Source organism: Sphaerodactylus townsendi, linkage group LG04 (assembly GCF_021028975.2).
Source record: "Sphaerodactylus townsendi isolate TG3544 linkage group LG04, MPM_Stown_v2.3, whole genome shotgun sequence".
NCBI lineage: Eukaryota > Metazoa > Chordata > Lepidosauria > Squamata > Sphaerodactylidae > Sphaerodactylus > Sphaerodactylus townsendi.
Window position 1 is genome coordinate 19,709,819 of NC_059428.1, and position 24,475 is coordinate 19,734,293.

Genomic DNA, 24,475 nt, shown 5'->3' on the forward strand with positions numbered 1-24,475 from the left:
TGTTTGTTGTGAGGGGGGAAGGGCAAGGAGATTGTCAGCCCCTTTGAGTCTCCTGCAGGAGAGAAAGGGGGGATATAAATCCAAACTCCTCTTCTTCTTCTCCCTCAAAGGTTATGAAATCCAGGCCTTTTACCATTACCCTTCTCTTGGCTTGTTCCAATAAGAACACTAATCAAAGAATCTGTGAGTTAAAAATATGTTAGGGTGGGATGTAAAATTGTGGACGTCTGCAGAAATGGTCTCTGGACAGGCTATGAATTGAAAGGGATCTTCCCAAAATACATTCATATCTACTTGAATACCTACGTGAATCTTACATGCAAGTATAATTTTTCCCCCCTATTGAAGCCTTCCCGGTGAAAGACTATTAAGCTAGATTTATGTCAGAATCTATCAGTGTGTCACACAAACCACCCTCACTCTGGCTCTTTAGGAGTATTTGTTCACAAGAGAAGGGCTTCTGCTAGCCACAAGTTGCTACAGTAAGATGGGTAACTCCCTCCAGCCACAGCTGGAATATTAATGCCAGGGAAAGAGTTATATTTTGGCATCATCAACAGGAGAATTCGTCCTGCATAATCATGCTAGTGTGAAAGCTGGCACGAATCTCTGGCCGCTGCACAAAACTCTCTTTCAAAGAGCTTTGAGCCAATGGCAGACCTCTCTGCCCAGCTTTTAATGGACAATCTCTCTCTTTCTCTCCCTCTCTGGGTCGCGCCCTCCCTCCCCCAGTTCGAAATAGAAATTCAGAGGATTTCGGAAGCTTATGAAGACTTAGTGAAGACCACCACCAAGAGAGAGTCGCTGGACAAGGCGATGCGGAACAAACTGGAGGGTGAAATCCGGCGACTCCATGACTTCAACCGGGACTTGCGGGGTATGTGCTTTTTGCGGAAATCTGTTTGATTTTTGTCCCCTCCATTTCTAAAGAGTCAAATTCCAAGTTGCCGCCATCAGCCATCGGACAAAAAGTGTTTCCTGCCGTGGCTTTTAGATAAGTTGTAGGAAAGGTTGCTAATAGATTTTCCGGCCTGGATCAAAATTTATACTTCCCATGTGCTCTGAGCCAAGTGGGTCCCTAGATATGTTTACTAAAATGCCAGTTGAATATGTTGTGTGCACAATATGCCTTTGAATAAAAAAGGATAAGGTTCGTGGTGTAGATCGAAACAAACAGGTTTGGGAGTACCAGTTCTGCCCCACTGCCACAAGTCTAGTGCTGAGTTTTATCAGTCTATACCTCCTGTACTTCAAATGAATTAATTTTGCTTTACATGCTGCTTTTCAACACCACAGTGCCCCCCCCCAGCCTCTTAAAAAGGCAAAAGTTCACGTATAATGTACAGCTGCCATGTAAGCCAGTGGGGTGTAGTGGTTAAGAACAGTGGCCTCTAATCTGGAGAACCGGGTTTGATTCGCCTCACCTCCACAAGGGTGGTGGACTCTTATCTGCAGAACTGGATTTGTTTCCCCGCTCCTTCACATGAAGCCTGCTGGGTGACCTTGGGCTAGTCACAATTCTCTCAGAACTCTCTCGACCCCACCTACCTCACTGTTGTTGGGAGAGGAAGGGAAAGAAGTTTGTAAGCTGCTTCGGGACTCCTTTCAGGAGAGAAAGGTGGGGTAGAAATCCAAACTTCTTCTGCTTCTTCTAAAACCCAACTACACAACCCTTTATTGGCATATAAAACAGGACAAAATTTTAAAACAAAACAAGGTTAAGAAATACAGTTAAAATTTCTAATTTCCGGTATAAAATTTGCAACAGTTTCACAAAAGAGTACATCAGAGCTGTTCAGGAGATTGGGTATCTTATAACACTCATGCCACTGAGAACATTGCAAGAAAATGGAATTCATGTATTTCATGCGTATCTTATTGTATTTAGGGCATAGAAACAAAGAATGGTCAAGTGTTTCAACCGTAGTCATATCACATGAAAAAACCCAACTACCAATAAATACCAAAAATTCTGCCACCAGGAGATTAAAACGAAACTGGTACCCATTAACTCCCACTCCCAAAAAACTCATTCAAAGCCCCCTACCCAAATGCATGCTGGCAAAAAGAAAGGTCTTTGCTATATATTTAAAAAAGAAAATACTACTTCTTCTCAAAGACCTGAGATTACTTTTGTTATAAGCCGCTTCTTATTTCACAATAATGGTCTAGCTCTACTGTGGATTAAATGAATGATCCTGCAAGGTAAAGGTCCAGATGCTGGGGAACCCATGCATTGCCTGTGCGGCCAACTGATGGTTCAAGGGCCAAGTCTTGCCACCATTCTGATTCCCCTGCCAAGTTCTTGCCACCATTTCTGGACTGTGAAAGTCTTGTGTCCTCCATGTGAAAAATGAGAAGGGTGTTGTCAGACAAGAAGTATAATTGAACTTCATGCTTGATGCTTGGTACAGAAGAGTTGGGGGCAAGGGCAGGAAAGGGGCTTGCTTCATTTTGCCTTAAGAACATAAGAACTAGCCTGCTGGATCAGACCAGAGTCCATCTAGTCCAGCACTCTGCTACTCGCAGTGGCCCACCTGGTGCCTTTGGGAGCTCACCTGCAGGTTGTGAAAGGAATGACCTTCTGCTGCCGCTGTTCCTGAGCCCCTGGTGTAAGGAATTCCATAGAAGCAGAAATAAAAGGCTTTTTTGGTGTAAAAGACCGTTTATTCAGACATCCTAGAAAGCTCACGTACACGACGTGGCAGGAATAAAGTCTCCCGCCAGAAGCACAGGTTATAACTCTGTCCATCCCATCCCCCCTCCCGGATTCCCATGGGAACGGAGTTCTCATCTCTCTCGCAGAGATAAGGTCTCCGCCGCAGATGCTGGCCCATCGCCCGGGTTATGGAATGCAGTCAAGGCCAGGCGGCTGTCCCGCTCATCAACACCATTGAATCCTTTACACTCTGCCTCCCTTAAAAAAGACTTCTCCCCCCCAGGTTTGTGCGGAAAGGTGCGATGGAAAGCAGAAATGAGGGCAGGGGCGTCAATATTTTCGGAATAAACCCATTGATTATACCCAGAGGAATATCCCACCCAAGAGACTAAATATTGCAAGCGTTTGCGATTAAAACGAGAGTCCAGGATGGCGTCAATTTCGTAATGCTTGTGGCCATCAATTATAGTCGGTGGGGGTCTCTCCGGCAGGTCGTGCCAGGCATCGGAAGCGGGAGACTCCTTGAGCAAACTGGAATGGAAGACAGGATGGATATTACTTAGAGAATTAGGCAAGTCCAATCGGGCAGTGACATCATTAATCACTTTAGTAATCTGAAAAGGTCCCACGAATCTTTTGCCCAGTTTGAAAGAAAATTTATGCACGTCTCTGAGATTTTTGGTGAACAAATACACCCAAGCCCACCGCCAAGGGAAATCCGGCGGTGCTTATCCGCTTGAAGTTTTTGGGAGTCTTTAGCCTGCTGTAAAGGCGGTCTGGACCATTTTCCACCCCTCGGCCAGAGATGAAATCCATTGTTGAAACTCCGGAGGATTCAACGCTTCCGCCAGGTAGTTGCGGCAACGGAGGGAAGGATCGACCAGACACAATTTCGAAGGGGTTTTTTTGTACTGCTATGAACCGCATTATTATAGGGCGTATTCTGCAAAGCGGAATGCTAACTCGCACCAATTGTCTTGGTGGTAGTCAGTGTAACAACCTAAATCCTGCCCCAGGGTTCTGTTCGTTCTCTCTGACTCACCGTCACTTTGAGAGCGTGGTAGAGCGGCAATTGCGGCTGACCCCAACAAACCCAGAAAAGCTTTCCAGAACTTTGAAATGAATTGGGGCCCTTGATCGGAGACCACCTTAGCGGTAGTGTGAGGCGATAAATATGCTGAATGAACAGGCAGCTAACTTAGGGCCGGAGGGATGGAAGCACATGGGATGAAATAGGCTTGTTTAGAAAATAAGTCCACCACCACCCACAAGACCGTGTTGCCTTGACTTTCTGGCAAATCCGTAATAAAATCCATGGAGATGACTTCCCAGCGGCGGGCTGCCACCCAGAGAGGCGCCAACATCCCATGGGGTTTTCCAGGCGGTTTGGCTTCCGCACAAACAGAGCAACCTTTAATATATGTCTCAATGTCCTTAAGCATCGCGCGCCACCAAAATTGACGGCGGGCCAAATGCAGAGTTTTAGGAAGCCAAAATGTCCAGCCGAGCGGGCATCATGACAGGCCTCGAGAACCTGCTTACGGAGGGGGAGGCATGTACCAACAATCCCCCCTTCGCCAAACACCATTCTCCAGGCGCAATTGGGAGTCACCTTCCTCCGCTGGTGGCTCGCGCAGCCCCGCCTCCTCGAGTTCTCGTAGGAAAGGAGAAACCAGGCTGGGAATGGGTGGAGAAGGAGGAGTGGGCGTCTGAGATCGAGTGACAGCCAGCCCCTAATTGGGAGGGAGAACAGTGCGTGGAATATCCCGTGAGGCAGCTCCACCCCCCTCCCCGGGCAGGCGCGAGGCGCATCAGCCAGTTTATTGGTTTTCGGAGAAAATGGACAGTGAAAGAGAAACGCGAAAAGAAATCGGCCCAACGGAGTTGTTTTGCGGACATCTTGAGGGGGGTGGAGGGGCGGCCAAGTTCTTGTGATCCGACCAAACTTGAAAGGGGTGTTTAGCCTCCAGCCAGTGGCCAAGTGGAAAGTGCTACTTTGATGGCGCAGTCTCTTTATCCCCTACAGTCCAGTTGAGCTCAGCACCGGAGAATTTCTTTGATAAATAAGCACACGGAACCAGCCCATCATCTTTATTTCTCTGCAACAGGGCTGCTCCAAGCGCTTTGTCCGAGGCATCCACGTGAACCACAAACGGAAGATCTGGGTCAGGGTGTTTTAGGATAGGTTCGGTAGTAAAAGCTGATTTTAAAAGCTGAAAGGCTGTCTGACATTCTTTAGACCAGGAAAGGGGGGGCCCCGGGCTTGGCAGCCTGTGGATCTTTACCCTTAGTGCGTAAGAGGTCTGTGAGTGGGAGAGTCAGTTCAGCGAATTGGGGTATAAAGTCACGATAGAAATTAGCAAACCCTAGGAAAGATTGGAGTTCCTTTCGATTGGTAGGGGCAGGCCATTGGAGGACTGCTTCAATCTTAGCAGGATCCATTTTTAGCCCTTAGGAAGAAATCCGGTAACCCAAATAGTCGATAGAGGTTTGGTGGAAACAACATTTAGAAAGTTTGGCAAAGAGGGAGTTGTTGAGCAAAGCGTTTCAATACTTCGAACCAATGCTTCATGCTCCTCCATGGTTTGTGAATAAATTAAAACATCATCTAAGTACACCACTACTCCCTTGTATAATAAATCATGGAGAACTTCGTTGATAAGGGCCATAAAAGCTCGGGGGGCCCCACTTAACCCGAATGGCATTATTAAGTATTCATACTGTCCAAATTTTGTGTTAAATGCAGTCAAATGTTCATAGCCTTCCGCAATCCTGACCCTGTAGTAAGCTTCTTTTAAGTCCAACTTAGTAAAAATGCGTCCCTTGCCCAATGCATCTAAAAGGTCCTTGATTAATGGCAAAGGGTATTTATTGGACAGGGAAACCGCATTGAGTCCTCGGTAATCCGTGCAGAGCCTTAAAGACCCATCCTTTTTTTTAACAAACAATACAGGAGCAGCATGTGTGTGTTTGGTAGCCCGTCGTATGAACCCGCGAGCGAGGTTCTTGTCTAGAAGGCACGAAGTTCCTTCTCCTCATTGGGACTCATCGCGGTAGATTCTACCTTTGGGCAGTTCCTGGCTGTATCTGATTTTGCAGTCAGTGTCTCTATGGGGTGGCAATTGATCACATTCTTGCTCCTGAAATACTCTGGCTAAATCTTGGTAAGCCGGTGGAATGCCGGTAGAATCGGGAGCAATTAGAGCGTGCATACGCTGATGAAGCCGGTATGTCAGGAGAAGGTGAGTTTTCCCCCCAATTCATGTGTTCTCCGCAGGGAGGGTCAGTGAATTCTAAGATCCTTTCTTTCCAAATGAATTTTGGTTCATGCAACAACAACCACGGCATGCCCAGAACTATGGAGTGTTTGGCCACCGGCGCCAGAATAAAACTAATTTTCTCCCAATGGTCAGCGCAGCGGAGGAGGACCGGTTGCGTTTTGAACTGGGCCGGTCCTTCGGCCCCGAGAGGACTGCCGTCCATTTGGGTGAACGGTATGGGCTTAGCCAGGGGGACTCGGTCTAGTCCAAGTTCCTCCGCCACCTGGGGCCGCATTAAACAATGGGAGCACCCAGAATCTACAAGGGCTGAGGCTATAATACGAGTATGCTTAGCGGGGTTGGCCAGAAACGCTTGAATCGTAATGGGAGCGCTGCCTTCACTCACCGCATCTGGAGTCGAACCCATATCCATGGGGGCTGAAGAGGCAAACAGCTGCTTCCCCCTCCTCTGGGTGCGCCGGTTTTTTCGGGCAGTTGGCAGCTAAGATGACCCGGTCCTCCGCAGTAAAGACACAATCCCAGAGGGCGGCGGCGCGGGGGGGGGGTCTCGGTAGGGGCTGCTGGGCAACTGCGAGTCGCAGCGGTGGTCGTAGCGGCGGGTTTTGGGCGTGGGCGGCCCCCGGCACGAGCGTAATCCAAACGAGACGCCACTTGAGATCCCAAGTCGATCCAATCAGCAATAGTGCGGGGGATCCGAATAAGAAACACCGTTTCACGCAGTTTGCCGTCGACAGCATCCGAGAAGTATTCACATTTCATGCGCTCAGGCCACTCAGGAGGGAGTCGAGCAGCCGCCGCACGAAATTCACGGGCAAATTCTGCAAACGAGCGGTTGCCTTGCTGAATAGATTTGATGGTGCGGATGGCTGTTTTCAGCACCCGGATCTTGGAAGCGAGCCCTTAAGGCTTGGAGGAACGCCGGCACCGTGCGAGTATCCTCCCCTTGCAGATCAAAAAGAGTCACAAACCAGTCAGCTGCCGCTCCATCTAAGACGGAACCGATGTCCCGTATTTTTTCGCGTTCAGACCGGTACAAATCGTCATAGTCCTCCATGTGGGCATCGAGTTGTGGGATGAAGTAGGAAGTTTAGGCGGTCCCATCGAAGCGGGCAGGTATTGGAGGTCTGTAATATCCTCTCTCCACGGCCCTTGAAGCCCAGCTAGGCGCGGTTGCGCAGGTTGAGGCAGCGGCGCAGGGAGGGCCGGAATCGGTGGAGGTGGGGGGTACCAACGCCGGTGCCGCTGGTGTTCTGGTGGGAGCCGGTCCTTGGAAGGTGGCAGATGCGCGAGTAGCAGAACCCAGCAGCGTCGCCCCTCTGGCGTTGGCTGTACCAGTGACAGCGTAGACTCCAACTTGGGGCATTTTGTCCTGCTGCTTCTTCAGTTCCCTCTCCAAGGCGGCTAAATCTCTCTCCTTGCGAGTCAAGGCATCCTGGTGCGCATGCAAAGCTGCTTTCTCTCGTTCCAGTTTGGCCAGTTCGTCTCGTTGAACAGCTGCAGTTAGTTCACTTTGCGTACGCAAGGCCTTAACGCTTTCGCGTTGACGCTGTAAGTCCAGTTTGGAGTGTTCCAGGACTTTATCATGGACTGATAGGTTCTGCACATATTGCCGTTGCAGCGCGTCTTTGGCACGGTCCAATTCGAGTTGGATTTCTTTGCGCTGCTGTTCCCGGTCTCTTTGCAGGTTTTCACGCTCTTGCTGCAGCTGCTCTCGTTCCTCTTCCCATAGCTGGCGTTCACGGGCCCATGCTTCCTGGGCATCTCGCAGTAGGCCCACTTCCTCATCCCAGCTCTCTTTTGATGGGAGGAATAGATCGGATGGGAAGGCAGGCTTTCTTCGGATTCCTCTTCATCAGAATGTGGGACCTACGTTGCCTGGCTCCGCGGGGGGCACCTCAGGTGCAGCTGCTGATCCCGGATCCGGGGGGTCCGATCGGGCTGGCACGGATACCCCTCCCAATCCCGATATAGTCCGGTTTCAACGGTGGTCTTGGACGGGCCCCAGTGCTATGCCACGGTGGATTCTTGGGAACATCCGCAAAATACGAGCCCCGGACTCGTTCAATGGACTCCTGTGTTGCCGCACGCAACGCGGTCCGACCCGTCTCTTCCGTGACAGGTTGCATCTGAGGTTTGTAATCACGGAAGCGGGCAGATATCCGATCCACCGGCTCTCGATCCATAGACAGCGCAGCAAACGACTCATGCAAGTCCACATGATCGTCTTCTAGATCCCTCGTCCCAACGGAGTAAGGGAAGACTTCGTGTTGATACGAGGACGGAAAGAGTTACCAGCGAGACCCGTTCTCCCGCCGGTTCCTCCAAATCCATAAGGGAAAGCCCGGAGCCCTCTTTGGGGGCTACCGCACCTTCCACAGATTCAGGAATATTCAACCTCTCCATGCCAAGACACCAGAGGTCCGCTGCACTGGGAAGATAGATGAACTAGGATTCCTGCCACAATGTAAGGAATTCCATAGAAGCAGAAATAAAAGGCTTTTTTGGTGTAAAAGACCGTTTATTCAGACATCCTAGAAAGCTAGAAGCACAGGTTATAACTCTGTCCATCCCATCCCCCCTCCCGGATTCCCATGGGAACGGAGTTCTCATCTCTCTCGCAGAGATAAGGTCTCTGCCGCAGATGCTGGCCCATCGCCCGGGTTATGGAATGCAGTCAAGGCCAGGCGGCTGTCCCGCTCATCAACACCATTGAATCCTTTACACCTGGACTGTTAAGGCATTTGCAATCAGAGAGCAAAAAGGATCAAGATTGGTAGCCATAGATCGACTTCTCCTCCATAAATATGTCCAAGCCCTTTTTAAAGCTATCCAGGTTAGTGGCCATCACCACCTCCTGTGGCAGCATATTCCAAACACCAATCACAAGTAGTGTGAAGAAGTGTTTCCTTTTATTAGTCCTAATTCTTCCCCCCAGCATTTTCAATGAATGCCCCCTGGTTCTAGTATTGTGAGAAAGAGAGAAAAATGTCTCTCTGTCAACATTTTCTATCCCATGCATAATTTTATAGACTTCAATCATATCCCCCCTCAAACGTCTCCAAACTAAAGAGTCCCAAATGCTGCAGCCTCTCCTCATAAGGAAGGTGCTCCAGTCCCTCAATCATCCTCGTTGCCCTTCTCTGCACTTTTTCTATCTCTTCGATATCCTTTTTGAGATGTGGCGACCAGAACTGAACACAGTACTCCAAGGGCTGTCGCACCAAGTGTGGTCGTCTTCTAGGTACACTGCCCTTACCCCATAATGGGCAGTGAGGCTTGGTCCCAAGTAGCCTCTGTGGTGTTCCGAGGCTTTATGGGTAACTTTCTCAGAACCTTCCAGAATGACTTCTCATTGCTGGGAGGAGGGTGATGTGATGTCATGACTAGAGGACTCAGCCCTGATCAGTTTGCCTGGGAAGAATCCAGCCTCCCATCTTCACTAAGTTGGCTTTTGCTGGCCTAGAGGATTGTCCACAGCATCCAATCAATAAAATCCAATTCAACCTTCTGCTTCATGTAATAAGCTGCTAAACTCTCAGTTTATCCACGTACTGAATTGCCAGGGGCTGGCCAATGTGCGGATGTGCAAATCCACACAATGGGGCTAGCCACTGCTATGATTTAGGTTTCTCCAAATCCTGAGAAGTTCACAGGTTTGCAGAAAAGTGTGACTTTTAAAAAAAACAGAAAACTCTTGGTTGGAGCGGGTAACCATACCAGAAGATGAATAGTGGTACATGTGCTCATTCTGCCCCCCCTCCCCCCCAAGGTACCAGAGTTTGGGTGACATTTTGGGTTCTCACAGCTGGTGGGATGCATGGGGTTTTGCTAGCTACAGCACAACTTATTGGTTGGTGTAAATGATTTGTTGTACCCCCATTGTAAGTATAATTGTTAAAATGAATCAGACCCTTATGGGAAACTGCAGTGGACTATCCCTATTTTTCATAATTCTTTTTTTTATTGTATCATTTGAATTTTACAGTTTATAGTAATTTCCTTCTTCATACATTTTCAAACAATACTTTCCCGCCCTTTTCTCCCTCCCCCCATTGCTTCTTCTTCATAGTTTTGTCACACAAACAGCAGTAAGTTCATTCTCTGTAGCCTCTTCTCCCATATTTCTTCATTGACTCGAGCTTCTTTCATCCAGTCCACGTATATTATCCATATCTTCAAAATTTCATTCTGTTTATCTTGCCACATTTTATTTTTGGTTAGTATATCAAAAATATCCAGTGTCACTTATTCCCAGATATATTCTAACCATTTCTGAAGTGTCCTTTTTTTTTTCATAATTCTTGAGCACCTGTTATTTCTTGTTTGTATAACACGGCCTCCGAGTCCTTCCACTTGCAGAGCGCCCCTCTTCCCAGATTTGTTTTCTGCTGCAGCTCTGCGTCTTTGTTTTTGAGGCTGGCCTTCTATTTTTGCCCTTATGTATACATTTGTGTTTAAACAATTTCCTTTTTTGGTGCAGAGCGACTGGAGACAGCCAACAGGCAAATGGCCAGCAGACAGTTTGATGGACTTGAAGATAAGATGACAGAGGGTCTCTATGCCTCTCAGAGTGAGTTGCATTTTAATGTATGGGGTGTGTGTGAGAGAATGGAATAGGTGTTTGAACTTTGGCCCCTTCCGCACATGCAGAATAATGCACTTTCAAGCCACTTTCAATGCACTCTGAAGCTGGATTTTACTGTGCGGAATAGCAAAGTCCACTTTCAAACAATTGTGAAAGTGGATTGAATGTACAGTAATCTGCATGTGTGGAAGGGGCCTTTGTCTGTGCATTTGAAAACTAACTACTGCAGACAGAGAGTAAGCTGGAACAATTAACCTGGAGTTAATGGGCTGGATCCAGTCTAAGGTTTCTACTAAAGGAAGTCGCTTCCACCATCAGCGCAAGGCCAGTGAAAGGCACTTCAGCAGAACAGAACTTTCCTGCCTCTCTGTCTCTCTCTCCCGCTGCAACTCACTGATTTCCATGAAATGCTTCTCTGGGGAGACAGAATGTTCAGTAATGGCATGCAGGACAAATTGGGAATCTGTGGAAAATTTAGTCTGGATCCAAGCCAAGGGAACAAAAACAGAGATTCCACCTAAACATTAGGAAGAACTTCCTGGTGGTAAGGGCTATTCAATGGTGGAATACACTGCCTCGGAGCGTGGTGGTGTCTCCTTCTTTGGAGGTTTTTAAATAGAGGCTGTCAAGAGTTCTTTGATTGTGTGTTCCTGCATGGCAGGGAGTTGGACTTGATGGCCCTTGGGGTCTCTTCCAACTCTATGATTCTATGGTAGGAGAAAAGGGAGGACACTAAATAGAGAATTTGAGGTAAGGAAAAACAAGCCTTCTAAGGAGATGGAATCCCCTGGGTAATTCTGAATGCAGGCAGGTGGGAATGAAAGCAAAATAGGCCTGCTTGTCTTGAGTCTGAGCAGGCCTTTATATGTTTACCACAGAACTCTTGAGGGTTGTTTCGAAGAGTCTTTTCCCTGTGGCGCTGTGGTAAAGTCTAGGTGGAGGGACTGTAAAAATGACCTTGCTGAATGAGACCACAGAATACTGTCTGCCGGCCTCCCTGTCAGCGAGGAGGCTGGGGAGTGCAGGAGCCAGCCTGCGGCTGCAGTACCCACCTGAACAGCATGGAGGGAGCCGCCGAGCACTGGCCGGGTCCCACAAGGATCCAGCTGGCGCCCCCATGCGATCAAATGGCGTGTGCCTAGGGACATGAGATATCCCATGTCCCCATTAGGGGTATGCCACTGCTGCCACTGACAGTGACAGCAGGGGTGGAAGAATGCTAGTGCAGCTCTGTGTGCTTCATTGAGCCACCATGGAGGGCCATGGCAGCTGCTTGTTGGTGGATCCGCCCCTCGCCAGGACAAATGCCCCAAGGAGGGCAAATCCACTGATGCCACCTCCAGCGGCAGATTCACCCCGCCCCCCGCTTTGGAAAGGGCAGCCAGAGTGCCTTTGCTTCTCCTAAAATCAGCATTGCCTGGCTGTTACTTTTGTGGCTGACCACAGCTATGCTGAGAAGTACGCCCCTGTTTACATATCACTAAAAATATCGACCTCGCTGGGAGTTCACACAGCCCAGTGGAAGCTATCAGCTCACGACTTAACAGAGCAAATATAGTTCCTTCAGACAGGATCCTAGAAAACTGACAGGTCTGTTTGGCATGTTCTGCCCAACTAGACCAGACAGCTAAATCCTACGAATAGAAGACAGAATACTTCCAAGAATAGAAAGAGCGATATTCAGAACCTCTTCAAGCAGGTCGTGTTCGTTTATATTCTGCTTGATAGCTTTCCCAAGGCTGTAAGTAAGCCATAATGGTGTTTGAGTAAAGAATGAGGTTCTAGATCAGTTCTATCGAAGAGATAGAAAAAGTGCAGAGAAGGGCCAGGAGGATGATTGAGGGACTGGAGCACCTTCCTTATGAGGAGAGGCTGCAGCGTTTGGGGCTCTTCAGTTTGGAGAGGAGACGGCTGAGGGGGGATATGATTGAAGTCTATAAAATTATGCATGGGGTAGAAAATGATGACAGAGAGAAATTTTCTCTCTCTTTCTCACAATACTAGAACCAGGGGGCATCCCTTGAAAATGCTGGGGGGAAGAATTAGGACTAATAAAAGGAAACACTTCTTCACGCAACGCGTGATTGGTGTTTGGAATATGCTGCCACAGGAGGTGGTGATGGCCACTAATCTGGATAGCTTTAAAAGAAGCTTGGACAGATTTATGGAGGAGAAGTCGATCTATGGCTCCCAATCTTGATCCTCCTTGATCTGAGATTGCAAATGCCTTAGCAGACCACGTGCTCAGGAGCAGCAGCAGCAGCAGAAGGCCATTGCTTTCACATCCTGCATGTGAGCTCCCAAAGACACCTGGTGGGCCACTGCAAGTAGCAGAGTGCTGGACTAGATGGACTCTGCTCTGATCCAGCAGGCTTGTTCTTATGTTCTTATGATTACCAGCCCCGGTTTCTACTACTCACCAGTTATCTTTGGAGATTGCTGTGAAATTCTCAAAAAAAATTACAAAATAAAATTGCTTTTAAATTACTTTAATTAAAACACAGACAAAAGGGAACAGTGGGCTGGGGAGATTTTCAGAACTGTCACTTTATTGGCCTGGTTTCTAAGACTGTTACACAAATAACTAACATGCCAGGAGGTTAATTTTGGGGAGCAGGAAAGGCTGCATTGGGAAAGGAGAGGTTGGAGCTCTTATGAAGCTTGCATTGGAAATTCCATGTGTGCTACTGTGTATGTATAAAGTGGCGTCAACTTATAGCTGACTTTGGACAACCCCTTGGTGTTTTCAAGGCAGGAGACCATCAGAGGTGGTTTGTCGTTGCCTGGTTTTGTGTAGGAACTTTGGTCTCCCATCCAAATACTAACCAGGACCAAACTGTACTTATCTTATGAGATCTGATGAGATCAGGCTAACCTGGGCCACCTCAGTCCGGGCAGGTGCCCCGTCGGTGGAATACTACATGAATTCAAAATGTTGCTGTTAAAGATGTGGTGTTGTTTTGTCTTATGTGATATATAATTTCACATTTAGGAGCGCGGGGGGCGGGGGGGGGGGGCATAGTGAAATCAAATGATGATAGAGCATAGCATGGTTGGGAATCGCTGTGTCAAGTTTCTAGGCCTTGTTTCTAGAGCCAGCGTGGTGCAGTGGTTAAGAGCGGGTGGATTCTAATCTGGAGAACCGGGTTTGATTCCCCACTCCTTCACCTGAGTGGCAAAGGCTTATCTGGTGAACCAGATGTGTTTCTACACTCCTACATTCCTGCTGGGTGACCTTGAGCTAGTCACAGTTCTTCGGAACTCTCTCAGCCCCACCTGCCTCACAAGGGCCCTTTCCCCACTTACCCTCGTCAGAGGGTTGCTGTGGGCAATTCACAGCGCGCGCAATTCGTGGCGCGCACTCCGGCTTCCCCACGACCCCGCGCTCCACGCGGGGTCATCAAAAGGTGCCATTTGAAAAGGCGCCAGGAATTGCACGCGCTGAGGGGCCGCGAGAGAGGCAGCGTCGGGGCGGCTGTGTTCTCGCCGCCCCTGAAGTGGGGAGTGCAGCTGGACCCCGCGCTACTTTAGGAGAGTAGCGCGGGGCTTAAGGTAAGTGGGGAAAGGGCCACGGTGTCTGTTGTGAGGAGAGGAAGGGAAAGGAGCTTGTAGGCCACCTTGAGTCTCCTTACAGAAGAGAAAGGGGGATATAAATCCAGACTCCTCCTCCTCCTCCTCCTCCTCCTTGTGACTGTGAAGATAGGTTGTATAGGTTTGTTGAAATCACAGCGGCCAAAATAGCCTCTGAATAAGATTTTCATGTTGTTGGTAGGGTATCAGTGCCCATATTATAGTCAGCCACTCCTTTCAATCCCTTACCCCTTTTCAGTTCCTCATAGCAAAACATGCCTGTCAGTTCATCCTCTCTGATCCTTGGCATCCCTTTTGAACTCTGCAATCCTGTGATTCACCCCCGTGAACCGTCGTCGGAGGCATCTGCACTCCGCCAAGGTCAAGAGGCCTGTGAGCAACTTGATAATCCCTCTGGCTGAATGAGCAGGCCAAGGGCGATCGTGTACCCGCTGGCCGCTCCAGGGAATGAGAGCTATTCTGGAATGCTTGGCAGCTGCTGGAGCCCATGTGTGTCGCAAAGCTTGCTTGAATGGTGCAAGGCTAAATAAAGAACACGGAAGCTGGATTGTCCGTGCTAGGAAGGCATCTTCCGAATCAACAGCTGGTCTAAAAAGAGCCGCAGAGGTGAATCAGAATCAGGTGCTGTTGGATCTGCGGGACAGAATATCCAAATTGGATTGGGGAGAGTCAGGTTTAAAAACTCCTGGTCTGCTTGGGTATAAAGTTCACTCCATGGGCCAGTCACTCTTGCTGGGCTGTTATAAGGATAGAGGTATGTAGGAGAAAAGAAGAGTTTGGATTTATATCCCCCTTTCTGTCCTGTGAAGAGACCCAGAGGGGCTTACAAACTCATTTCCCTTCCCCTCCCCCACAGCAAACACCCTGTGAGGTTGGTGGGGCTGAGAGAACTCCGAAGAACTGTGACTAGCCCCAGCTGATGTGTGTGTCAGAACATGTGTTTAGATGAGCAAAATCTAAATGACAGCTGGACCCTCCTTCTAGCAGGTGCCGTGTGCATAATTAGGACTGAGTGCACAACATGTACCGTGTGCAAAACCTGATAAGGTGAGGGCACCTGATTGGTACCACTTTTGTATATAGTTAGCACAGATATCTGAGTGATGTGTGCCTGAAAACACCTGTGGTCTGGCGGAGCACTTTGTCAGTAGTTAGCAATAAACAGAACTGCACTGGTGACTGTGTGTCTTTCAGTTCTTGTCTACATTGCATCCTGCAAGGTGGTCTACTCCAAGTAAAGCCGCTGCTTTAACAGCGTGTTGGAGTGCACAAGCTAATCTAGTTCACCAGATAAGCCTCCACAGCTTAAGTGGCAGAGCGGGGAATCAACTCCGGTTCTCCAGATTAAAGTGCACCTGTTCTTAACCACTACACCCGTGCTTTTATCCACTACACCAGTGTTGAATAGCCCAATCTCATATGAACTCAGAAACTAAGCAGGGTCAGTGTCTGGATAGGTGCCCCCCAAGGCATGCTTTGCCGAGGAAGGCAGTGGCAAACCACCTCTGCTTCTCACTGGCTTTGCTGGAGTCACCGTAAGTCGGTTCGTAAGCCTGTAAGCCTCCTGAAGCTCTTTGGAGAAAGGGTGGCTGATGAATGAAATTGTAGTCCCTGGTGAACGTTGAGGTAACCTGCTCCAACTCCCACCCTGAATGCAATGAAAATTAAATTCTGGTAACTTACAGGCACATTTGAGCTTACTTCTGCATACTGAGGAAGTGAGCCAACTCGTACTTTAAGTGACTGAGCTGAAAGGGAGGTTGCTTTTCACCAATACAGGAGGAATGGGCAAGAGAGCACCCTATGTCCTGCCTGTAATTCTCTCCCAACTACACAAACAAATTCCGTGAAAAGGCTGAACGCTATGTTGTACATGTAACATAGCATTCAGTCTTTGCACAAAGTGGTTTTTGTGTGTGTTTGAATTCTTCTGTACTCTGACTCTGGGTTTTGTTGTTCTTTGTTGGTCTCTCCCATGCACGAACACAGCTTTGTTGGGTCAGAATCACAGTCGAATGTCAGAGCTGAGCTAGGGCTGGCGACATAGCGAAGAATTTGAGGATGCGCAGAAGAAAACGGTACACAAGGATTGGGACTAGGAACTGCAGGACTATCAGCAGCCTGCCTGTCGGACGAAGTCCCCTTCCGCACATGCAGAATAATGCACTTTCAGTCCACTTTCAGTGCCCTTTGCAGCTGTGCGGAATAGCAAATCCACTTGCAAATAATTGTGAAAGTCAATGTATTGTCGAAGGCTTTCACGGCCGGAATCACTGGGGTGCTGTGTGGTTTCCGGGCTGTATGGCTGTGTTCTAGCAGCATTCTCTCCTGACGTTTTGCCTGCATCTGTGGCTGGCATCTTCAGAGGATCTCCTCTGAAGATGCCAGCCACTGAATCACAATAGCTATCAGGAGAATGCTAAATTCTACCAGCAACCGAAGCTCTAACCAATGAATAGATCAATTGAAAGGGCATTATTCTGCATGTGTGGAAGTGGCCTACGAGATGACAGGGTCTGTGGCCAGTGGTGTCAAATAATTTAACAACCGGTTCCGGTGGTGGGATTCAAATAATTTAAGAACCGGTTGTTTACAAGCACCATTTTAACAACCGGTTCTGCCGAAGTGGTATGAACTGGCTGAATCCCACCATTGGGTGTAGAGCATCTGTTTTGCATGCAGAATATTCCAGGTCAGTCTCTAACATTTCCAGGCAGTAGATAACATGGACAACATTTGCCAGTTAAAGGAGCTGATACTGATCTTAATAGACAACTGGTCTGACTCTGTCTAAGTTAGCTTTATGTGTTTAGGACAATGAGCTTAAAGGGAGTGTCTTCATTTAGAGAACCGGCATGGTAAAGAGCAGTGGTTCTCTAATCTGGAGAAGCGAGTTTGATTCCCCACTCCTCCACATGAGCGCTGGACTCTAATCTGGGGAACTGGGTTTGTTCCCCTGCTCGTCTACATGAAGCCTGCTGGATGTTCTTGGGCTAGTCCCAGTTCTCTCAGACCTCTTTCAACCCCACACACTCACAAGGTGTCTCTTGTGGGGACAGGAAGGGAAGGCGATTTGGAGACTGGTGACGGTAGAGAGAAGTGGGGTATAAATCCAAAGTCGTCTTCTCTAAGCCTCTGAATTCCACTGCCAGGAAGGAACATCAGGGTTGTTGGACCTTCAGAGAAACCAATTGGCCACTGCGTGAGACAGGATGCTGGACTAGATGGACCACTGCACTAGATAGACCACTGTGGGACCAGCTGCTCTTATGTTCTTCAAATACTTCTCTTCTGTTCATGTGTGTTGAAGTCCCCGTGTCCTTCTGAAGCGTAACTTTTCCCTTCCAGATAAAGAGAAGCTGGAGATGGAGCTGACAGCCGTGCGCCTTACTAACGAGGAGCAGCGAAGGCACATTGAAATCCTGGACCAGGCCCTGAACAACGCTCAAGCCAGAGTCATCAAACTGGAAGAGGAGGTGAGAGATCAGAATGTCCCTGTGCTTGCTGTGTAATGGGACACACACGCATCTCCCTAAAACAGTCACTGGGGGAAGCTGGGTGCCGATTTTTAAAGTGACCCTTCCCACAGCTGCTGTGACCCTGTTGGGAAAGCCAGGCCCCAACTCGACCTAAAAATGTATTGTGTGGTTTGGCCTTTAGACGTTCTTTCCTACTGCTGAGGTGTGAAATGTGGAGGAGGACAGTGATGGGGGCGGGAATTGGGCATGTACACACAAAGCGGGCACTCTGTCGTCACTGCCGGCTGCGGTCTTTTGATGACACTGTGTCTCCCTGTCTCCCCGGCGCAATTATGCCCACAGTTGCGGAAAAAGCAAGTGCAAGTGGAGAAAGTGGAGAAGCTTCAGCAAGCGCTGGCGCAGCTTCAGGCCACCTACGAAAAGCGAGAGCAACTGGAGCGCCGCTTGCGCACGAGGCTGGAGAGGGAGCTGGAATCTCTGCGGATGCAGCAGGTGAGATGGATCCCGGGCCCCTTGGGACACAGTTGCCATTGTTTTTGATGCTAGAGCAGAGGTGTAGCTGGGCCAAACTGCACCCGGTGCGCATTCTATATTTTCCGCCCCCCCCCATGACCCCCCGCAGCGCCCCCCCTTTCCCCCTTCCTACACTTACCTTAGTGCCTTTCCTTTTTCTCGAACTTTTTCAGGCTGCAAAAGCCCTGTTCACAGCAAAAATGACCTGATGGGAACTATACTTCCCAGGAGACCTTGTGAGCCCCAAGGTCTCCTGGGAACTGTAGTTCCTCAGGCCTTTTTTACTGTGAACAGGCCCCACAACCTGGCGTCCGAAAACACTGTCTGGGAATGTGGGTAAGTGAGGAGTAAGAGAGCTCCTGTGAAGGCGGAAAAAAAAGGAAGAGGGGCCTGGGGGCGATTTTCTGCGCCCCCAGGCGTGCGCCCGGTGCAAGGCGCACCCCCCGTCCCCTTGTAGCTCCGCAACTGTTTCACACTCCTGGTTTGCAGGATGAACCACCAAATCAGAGCCGTTGTTGTCCCTTTTTTTCTTTTTGGCTGATGCTGCTGGGGGCGTGGCTGCCATACCTAGCAGCATCGGATGAGGCAGAGGTCAGTGGATTTCCCCAAACCAAACTGAACACCTACACCTACACCTTCTCGTGATCCTGTCTCTAAGCTTGTTCTCCTGGTCTGTAGCCAAATCCTATTGTGAATGCTGTCTCATTGGTAGTAGCCAAATCAGTTAGGTGTGGACGCTGGCGCCTCAACCTGAGGAACTATACATCCCATGTGGGATGCCTTATGTTACATTCGGGTGATCTATGTCTATATTCGAGGGGGTTTTGAGCCACCAGACGGCAGAAGTGGTTTTGTCCCACCACAGATTTTGGTAAAATACTTGCTACAGGTAACACTGTTGGTCCCTTTCAGCCTCGTCTGGTAACATGTGTGAAGATGTCAGAGTATGACTGGACTGTTGTTCCGTAACATGGCATTGTTATAGGTATTACTTAGGATCTCGTCAGATCTCAGAAGCTAAGCAGGGTTGTCCCTGGTGAGTGCTTAGATGGGAGACCACAGGGGAAGTCCATGGTTGCTATGCAGAGGAAGGCAATGGCAAACCACCTATGTTTGTCTCTTGCCTAGAAAACCCTTGCAGGTCATTTTTGTCTGCCCTGCCTGGGGCTCAATGAAGTGAAAGTTTCATCATCTTGTTTTAGTAGTCATATGTAAAGTTTTTTTCTTTCAAGACTTACTGGGGCTCAATGAAGTGGAAGTTTCATCATCTTGTTTTAGTAGTCATATGTAAAGGTTTTTCTTTCAAGACTTACTGGGGCTCAACAAAGTGGAAGTTTCGTCATCTTGTTTTAGTAGTCATATGTAAAGGTGTTTTTTTAAGTAACACATAGTTGATATTGTTTGTTATATGTGTTGTATTCAGATGATAATTTTCTCACATGAAGAAACAAACAGAACACATACATAAATGACAACAATAGAAGAAGAAGAAGAAGAAGAAGAAGAGGAGTTTGGATTTATATCCCCCCTTTCTCTCCTGTAGGAGACTCAAAGGGGCTTAGAATCTCCTTGCCCTTCCCCCTTCACAACAAACACCCTGTGAGGTGGGTGGGGCTGAGAGAGCTCCGAGAAGCTGTGACTAGCCCAAGGTCACCCAGCTGGCGTGTGTGGGAGTGCACAGGCTAATCTGAATTCCCCAGATAAGCCTCCACAGCTCAGGCTGCAGTGCTGGGAATCAAACCCGGTTCCTCCAGATTAGATACATGAGCTCTTAACCTCCTACACCACTGCTGCTCCAATAGCAACAACCCCTCCCCCACAAGTTAAAACATAACAAAATACATCTCATTATATACCCTACAACAACTTCCAGCATTATATACCCTACAACAACTTCCAGCAAACCTCATTTTTGCCTGAAAGTTAACTCTAGATTTATGCATATAATCAAACCCTGCTGTTGTTTCTCTGTTTGAATAGGTTTTCGAAGGGTGTTCCGTAAAAGGTTTCCGGTTTTCTGAAAAGGTGCCCCTACTGTGGTCCCTTAACAGAAATGTCAGCTCTGCCATTTCTGAATGTTCTGTGACGAAGAGCAGTGGTTCTCTAATCTGGAGAACCGGGTTTGATTCCCACTGTTCCTCGTGAGCAGTGGACTGAAATCCCTTCCAACTCTAGGATTCTATGTATAGGATGCTGCGATTGCAAAAACCTGACAAGAGGAACTGTTCAGCAAGCTGGCAATATTTAAAAATAAGCGGCTGCTTGTGGGAGGAGAGCCTGCCGTATTTAAAAACGAGCAGCTTTGCTGCATCAGATTTCTCTTGCCTGTCAAAGACTTGCCTGTGAAATTTCCCACCCAGATTTTTATTAGCAATCAATCAATCAATCAATCAATCAATCAATCAATCAATCAATCAATCAATCAATCAATGATTTATTTACGGTCATTGACCAGCAAGGTACAAAAGAATTAAAATCACAAAAATTGCAGAAATAATTACAAATTGCAGAAATTACAAATTAAAACAGATTATAAAATGCCGCTAATAGGCATCAGAAAATTTGAGACATACGCACAAATTAATGAATAGAATGTTCTGGTGAGCCAGTTCAGGTGAGCCTGGCTTTTACAGTCATATTTATTCTCCTTTGACTCCCCTAGATTCCCCCCTCCCTGCTTCCCAGAGAATGTGAGAAAACGAGGTGTGAAATACTTTGTTTTCAAAGACAAGTATCCCAAGGCCAGAGCAGCGATAGTCTCCCACTGTTCTGCGCCCACAGCCTCCACTCTTCCCCCCTCCCTTCCAAAGTACCACTCAGGGTCTGCCTAGTTATCTACATTACTAAGCGTATTGAAACAGAACAAAGGTCTATTAACATATGACAAGTGTGGATACCTAGAAGGTCAGCACTCACACCCCCACCCCAGCGAGACCAATTCCTTTCGTCCAGATATGCACCTTGACGCCTCTTTGTCTGCTGGTAGGAGGGGGCAGGTGCCACTCCTGACAAGATGGCAGTATGGGCATCAGATGTATACTTTCAGGAGTCCCCAACTAAGCCTATGAGCAGTGGCGTAGCGCCAACAGAGGGCGCGACACCCAAGGCACGCGCCAGTGCAGGGGCATTCCAGGGGCGTTCTGGGGAGGGTGGCGCCGCAGCAGGGATGCAGGGCATACGCATGCCCTGGATGCATTTCCCCCCCGCTCTGCTCTTGCTTATGAGTGAAGCCTGGATTTCCACTCCACAGGCACGTACCACAGAATATATTATAATTGAATGACTTCATGATATCTGGTGCTTTCATTTTCTACCACAGCTGCAAAAGCTGTTTGGACCTAATCTGTCTTTCCAGACATATTCTAAAAAGCGTTTTGTTGGACTCACAGGGGTAAGCAGTTGCTTTGTTCTTGAAAACCTTAGCACGGCAGCTGTATTCATAGATCCTGTACGGTGCCAAATGGCTGGGCTTTAAAGAAGCAACGGGATTTTTTCCCCCCAGAATAAAATCTTATAGTCCTATTTTAGGAGTCCTCAGGGACACTCCTTCGGTTCTTTTGAAGAACTGAAACTTGAGTGCTCCAAACCTACCTGTGTTTTTTCAGCATTGGCTTAAACTTATCCGTAGGGACAGACCCACAAGACTGGCTTTATGCAGGCAGATTGGACCAGAAATATACCCAAATCACCTACCTAGGGAGGTGGTGAGCTGCCCCTCACTGGCAGTATTTAAGCAGCGGCTGGGCAAACACTCGTCTGGGATGCTTGTAATTTAAACTCATTGCAGTGAGTCCTATCCTCTGCTACCAGCACAATCCGGCCCTCCTCTGACACAGGAAATTGTGGGAAAAAAGCCCCAACAGCACCACCCTCCCAGTGTCCGAAGCTCCATTGGCTGTGCGTTCCTTGCAGTCTGCATTGGCAGGGGCAAGGAAAGCAAGAATCTTTTCCACGTTGGAGGGCACCTTTGGTTTCTTTCGTTGGTAGCTACAGTTGGATCAGGGCCTTTGGTCAAAGCAAGCCTGAATGGAGGGAAGAGGTGGAGCTCGATTTCTTTTGCCGTGTCTAATGTGCGAAGCGCTTGAGAGATTATACATCTGGCCTCGCGCTCATGAACACACACACTCCAGGAAAGCGAATTCTGAAACAGCTCTTTAAATGCCGTTCTATTTATGCCTTGCCAGCTTTTCAGCCGGCATTTCTCTGCAAGACAGAAATACTTTCTTATGTGCTGCCGTTTCCCTCGTTTCTCAGGCTGTCTGTGCCCACGTCCTTTCTTCTTTCCCTGTGAAATTGGCTCTGGGGAAGAGTGATCTATGTGCTGTGATAGTGATCCAGGCTTATCAGATATGCTGTTAGGTCTTCCAGAGCATGGGTATCTTTTTAGAAAGATAAATTTCTGTTGAACCAAGGCCCCTACAGTACATTCCGGCAGATGGAGATGTTGGGTTGGATCCAACCAGATTTTCCATTGGTGAGAAAGGGAGGGGGTGGGATTAGCAAAAAAGACTGTGCTGGGGATCATAAATCCTGCATGGAGAAAAGCCATATGGGATGGAGGATATAGTAAGGAGGGGTGTTGGATGAGATACAGTAAAAAAACTGGCTGGATCCAACCTGTTGTGCTTTCTGCATCAAACACACAAAGAAAGACTTGCACTGAGTAGTTCATAAGAACATAAGAACAAGCCAGCTGGATCAGACCAGAGTCTATCTAGTCCAGCTCTCTGCTACTCACAGTGGCCCACCAGGTGCCTTTGGGAGCTCACCTGCAGGATGTGAAAGCAATGGCCTTCTGCGGCTGTTACTCCCAATCACCTGGTCTGTTAAGGCATTTGCAATCTCAGATCATAGAGGATCAAGATTGGTAGCCATAAATCAACTTCTCCTCCATAAATCTGTCCAAGCCCCTTTTAAAGCTATCCAGGTTAGTGGCCACCACCACCTCCTGTGGCAGCATATTCCAAACACCAATCGCACGTTGTGTGAAGAAGTGTTTCCTTTTATTAGTCCTAATTCTTCCTCCCAGCATTTTCAATGAATGCCCCCTGGTTCTAGTATTGTGAGAAAGAGAGAAAAATTTCTCTCTGTCAACATTTTCTACCCCATGCATAATTTTATAGACTTCAATCATATCCCCCCTTAGCCGTCTCCTCTCCAAACTAAAGAGTCCCAAACGCTGCAGCCTCTCCTCATAGGGAAGGTGTTCCGGTCCCTCAATCATCCTCGTTGCCCTTCTCTGCACTTTTTCTATCTCCTCAATATCCTTTTTGAGATGCGGTGACCAGAACTGGGCACAGTACTCCAAGTGCGGTCGCACCACTGCTTTATATAAGGGCATGACAATTTTTGCAGTTTTATTCTCAATTCCTTTCCTAATGATCCCCAGCATAGAGTTTGCCTTTTTCACAGCTGCCATGCATTGAGTTGACATTCCCATGGAACTATCAACTAAGACGCCCAAATCCCTTTCCTGGTCTGTGACTGATAGCACTGACCCTTGTAGCTTGTATGTGAATGCTGTCCCCAGGTGCAAGAATATTTAGGTAATCTGTAATTTAAACTACATTATCCAGAACTGAATCATATTAGGATTTTTTTTTTTACACAAAGAGTAGTTCAGCTGTGGTATTAGCTGCCTAGGGAGATGATGTGATCCCCCTCGCTGGCAGTCTTCAGCCAGTGGCTGGACAAGTACATGTCAAGGATGCTCTAGGGTGATCCTGCATTGATCAGTGGGTGGGACTAGATGGCCTGTATGGCCCCTTTCAACTCTATGGTTGTGTGTGAGCACCATTTTGAGATGCTGAAAGAACAGAGTTTGAGGAATGAACTGCCACAGGTCCATCTTTAATATCTTTTTTCTCATTTCCTTGTTATAAAGAGAGTCAAATGATAAATCATATGGACAAAGTATTTGTGTTGTCCTGCATTTGGCAATGCGGACGTGCAAATCTGAAAAGCTTAGGCTGACCAATGTTGTGCTTACCTATTACCCATCTACCCTCCTTGGATCACCCCTGTTTCTCTGGATAAGCAAGATGGCTCAGGCTGATCTTCTATTAGAATAATAGAATCATAGAGTTGGAAGAGTCCACAAGGACTATCAAGTCCAACCCCCTGCCATGCAGGGACACACAATCAAAGCACCCTTGACAGATGGCCATCCAGCCTCTGTTTAAAAACCTCCAAAGAAGGAGAGTCCACCACTCTCCAAGGCAGTGTATTCCACCATCGAACAGCCCTGACAGTCAGAAAGTTCTTCCTAATGTTTGGGTGGAATCTCTTTTCTTGCACCTTGAATCCATGCACAGGCATCAAACTCAGGCCCTCCAGATGTTCATGGACTATGATTCCCATCAGCCCC

The 24,475-nt window shown here is 48.1% G+C and overlaps 1 protein-coding gene and 1 long non-coding RNA gene across 8 annotated transcripts in view; one reads left to right on the plus strand and one right to left on the minus strand.

Moving 5' to 3' along the window:
- The window catches only part of AMOTL1 (angiomotin like 1), a 118,846-nt gene that overhangs the window by 85,251 nt on the left and 9,120 nt on the right, over positions 1-24,475 (plus strand). For all 7 annotated transcript variants that reach the window (XM_048494368.1, XM_048494369.1, XM_048494374.1 and 4 more), the window contains 4 exons: positions 733-877; positions 10,421-10,510; positions 17,465-17,592; positions 17,938-18,087. In XM_048494368.1, the coding sequence (XP_048350325.1) occupies positions 733-877; positions 10,421-10,510; positions 17,465-17,592; positions 17,938-18,087 (513 nt within the window). The remainder of the gene's footprint in view (positions 1-732; positions 878-10,420; positions 10,511-17,464; positions 17,593-17,937; positions 18,088-24,475) is intronic.
- LOC125431514 lies at positions 2,473-22,977 on the minus strand. Its single transcript, XR_007244310.1, has 2 exons — positions 22,927-22,977; positions 2,473-2,607 (listed from the first exon to the last, which is right to left on the minus strand). It is a non-coding gene; the product is annotated as an uncharacterized LOC125431514 (long non-coding RNA).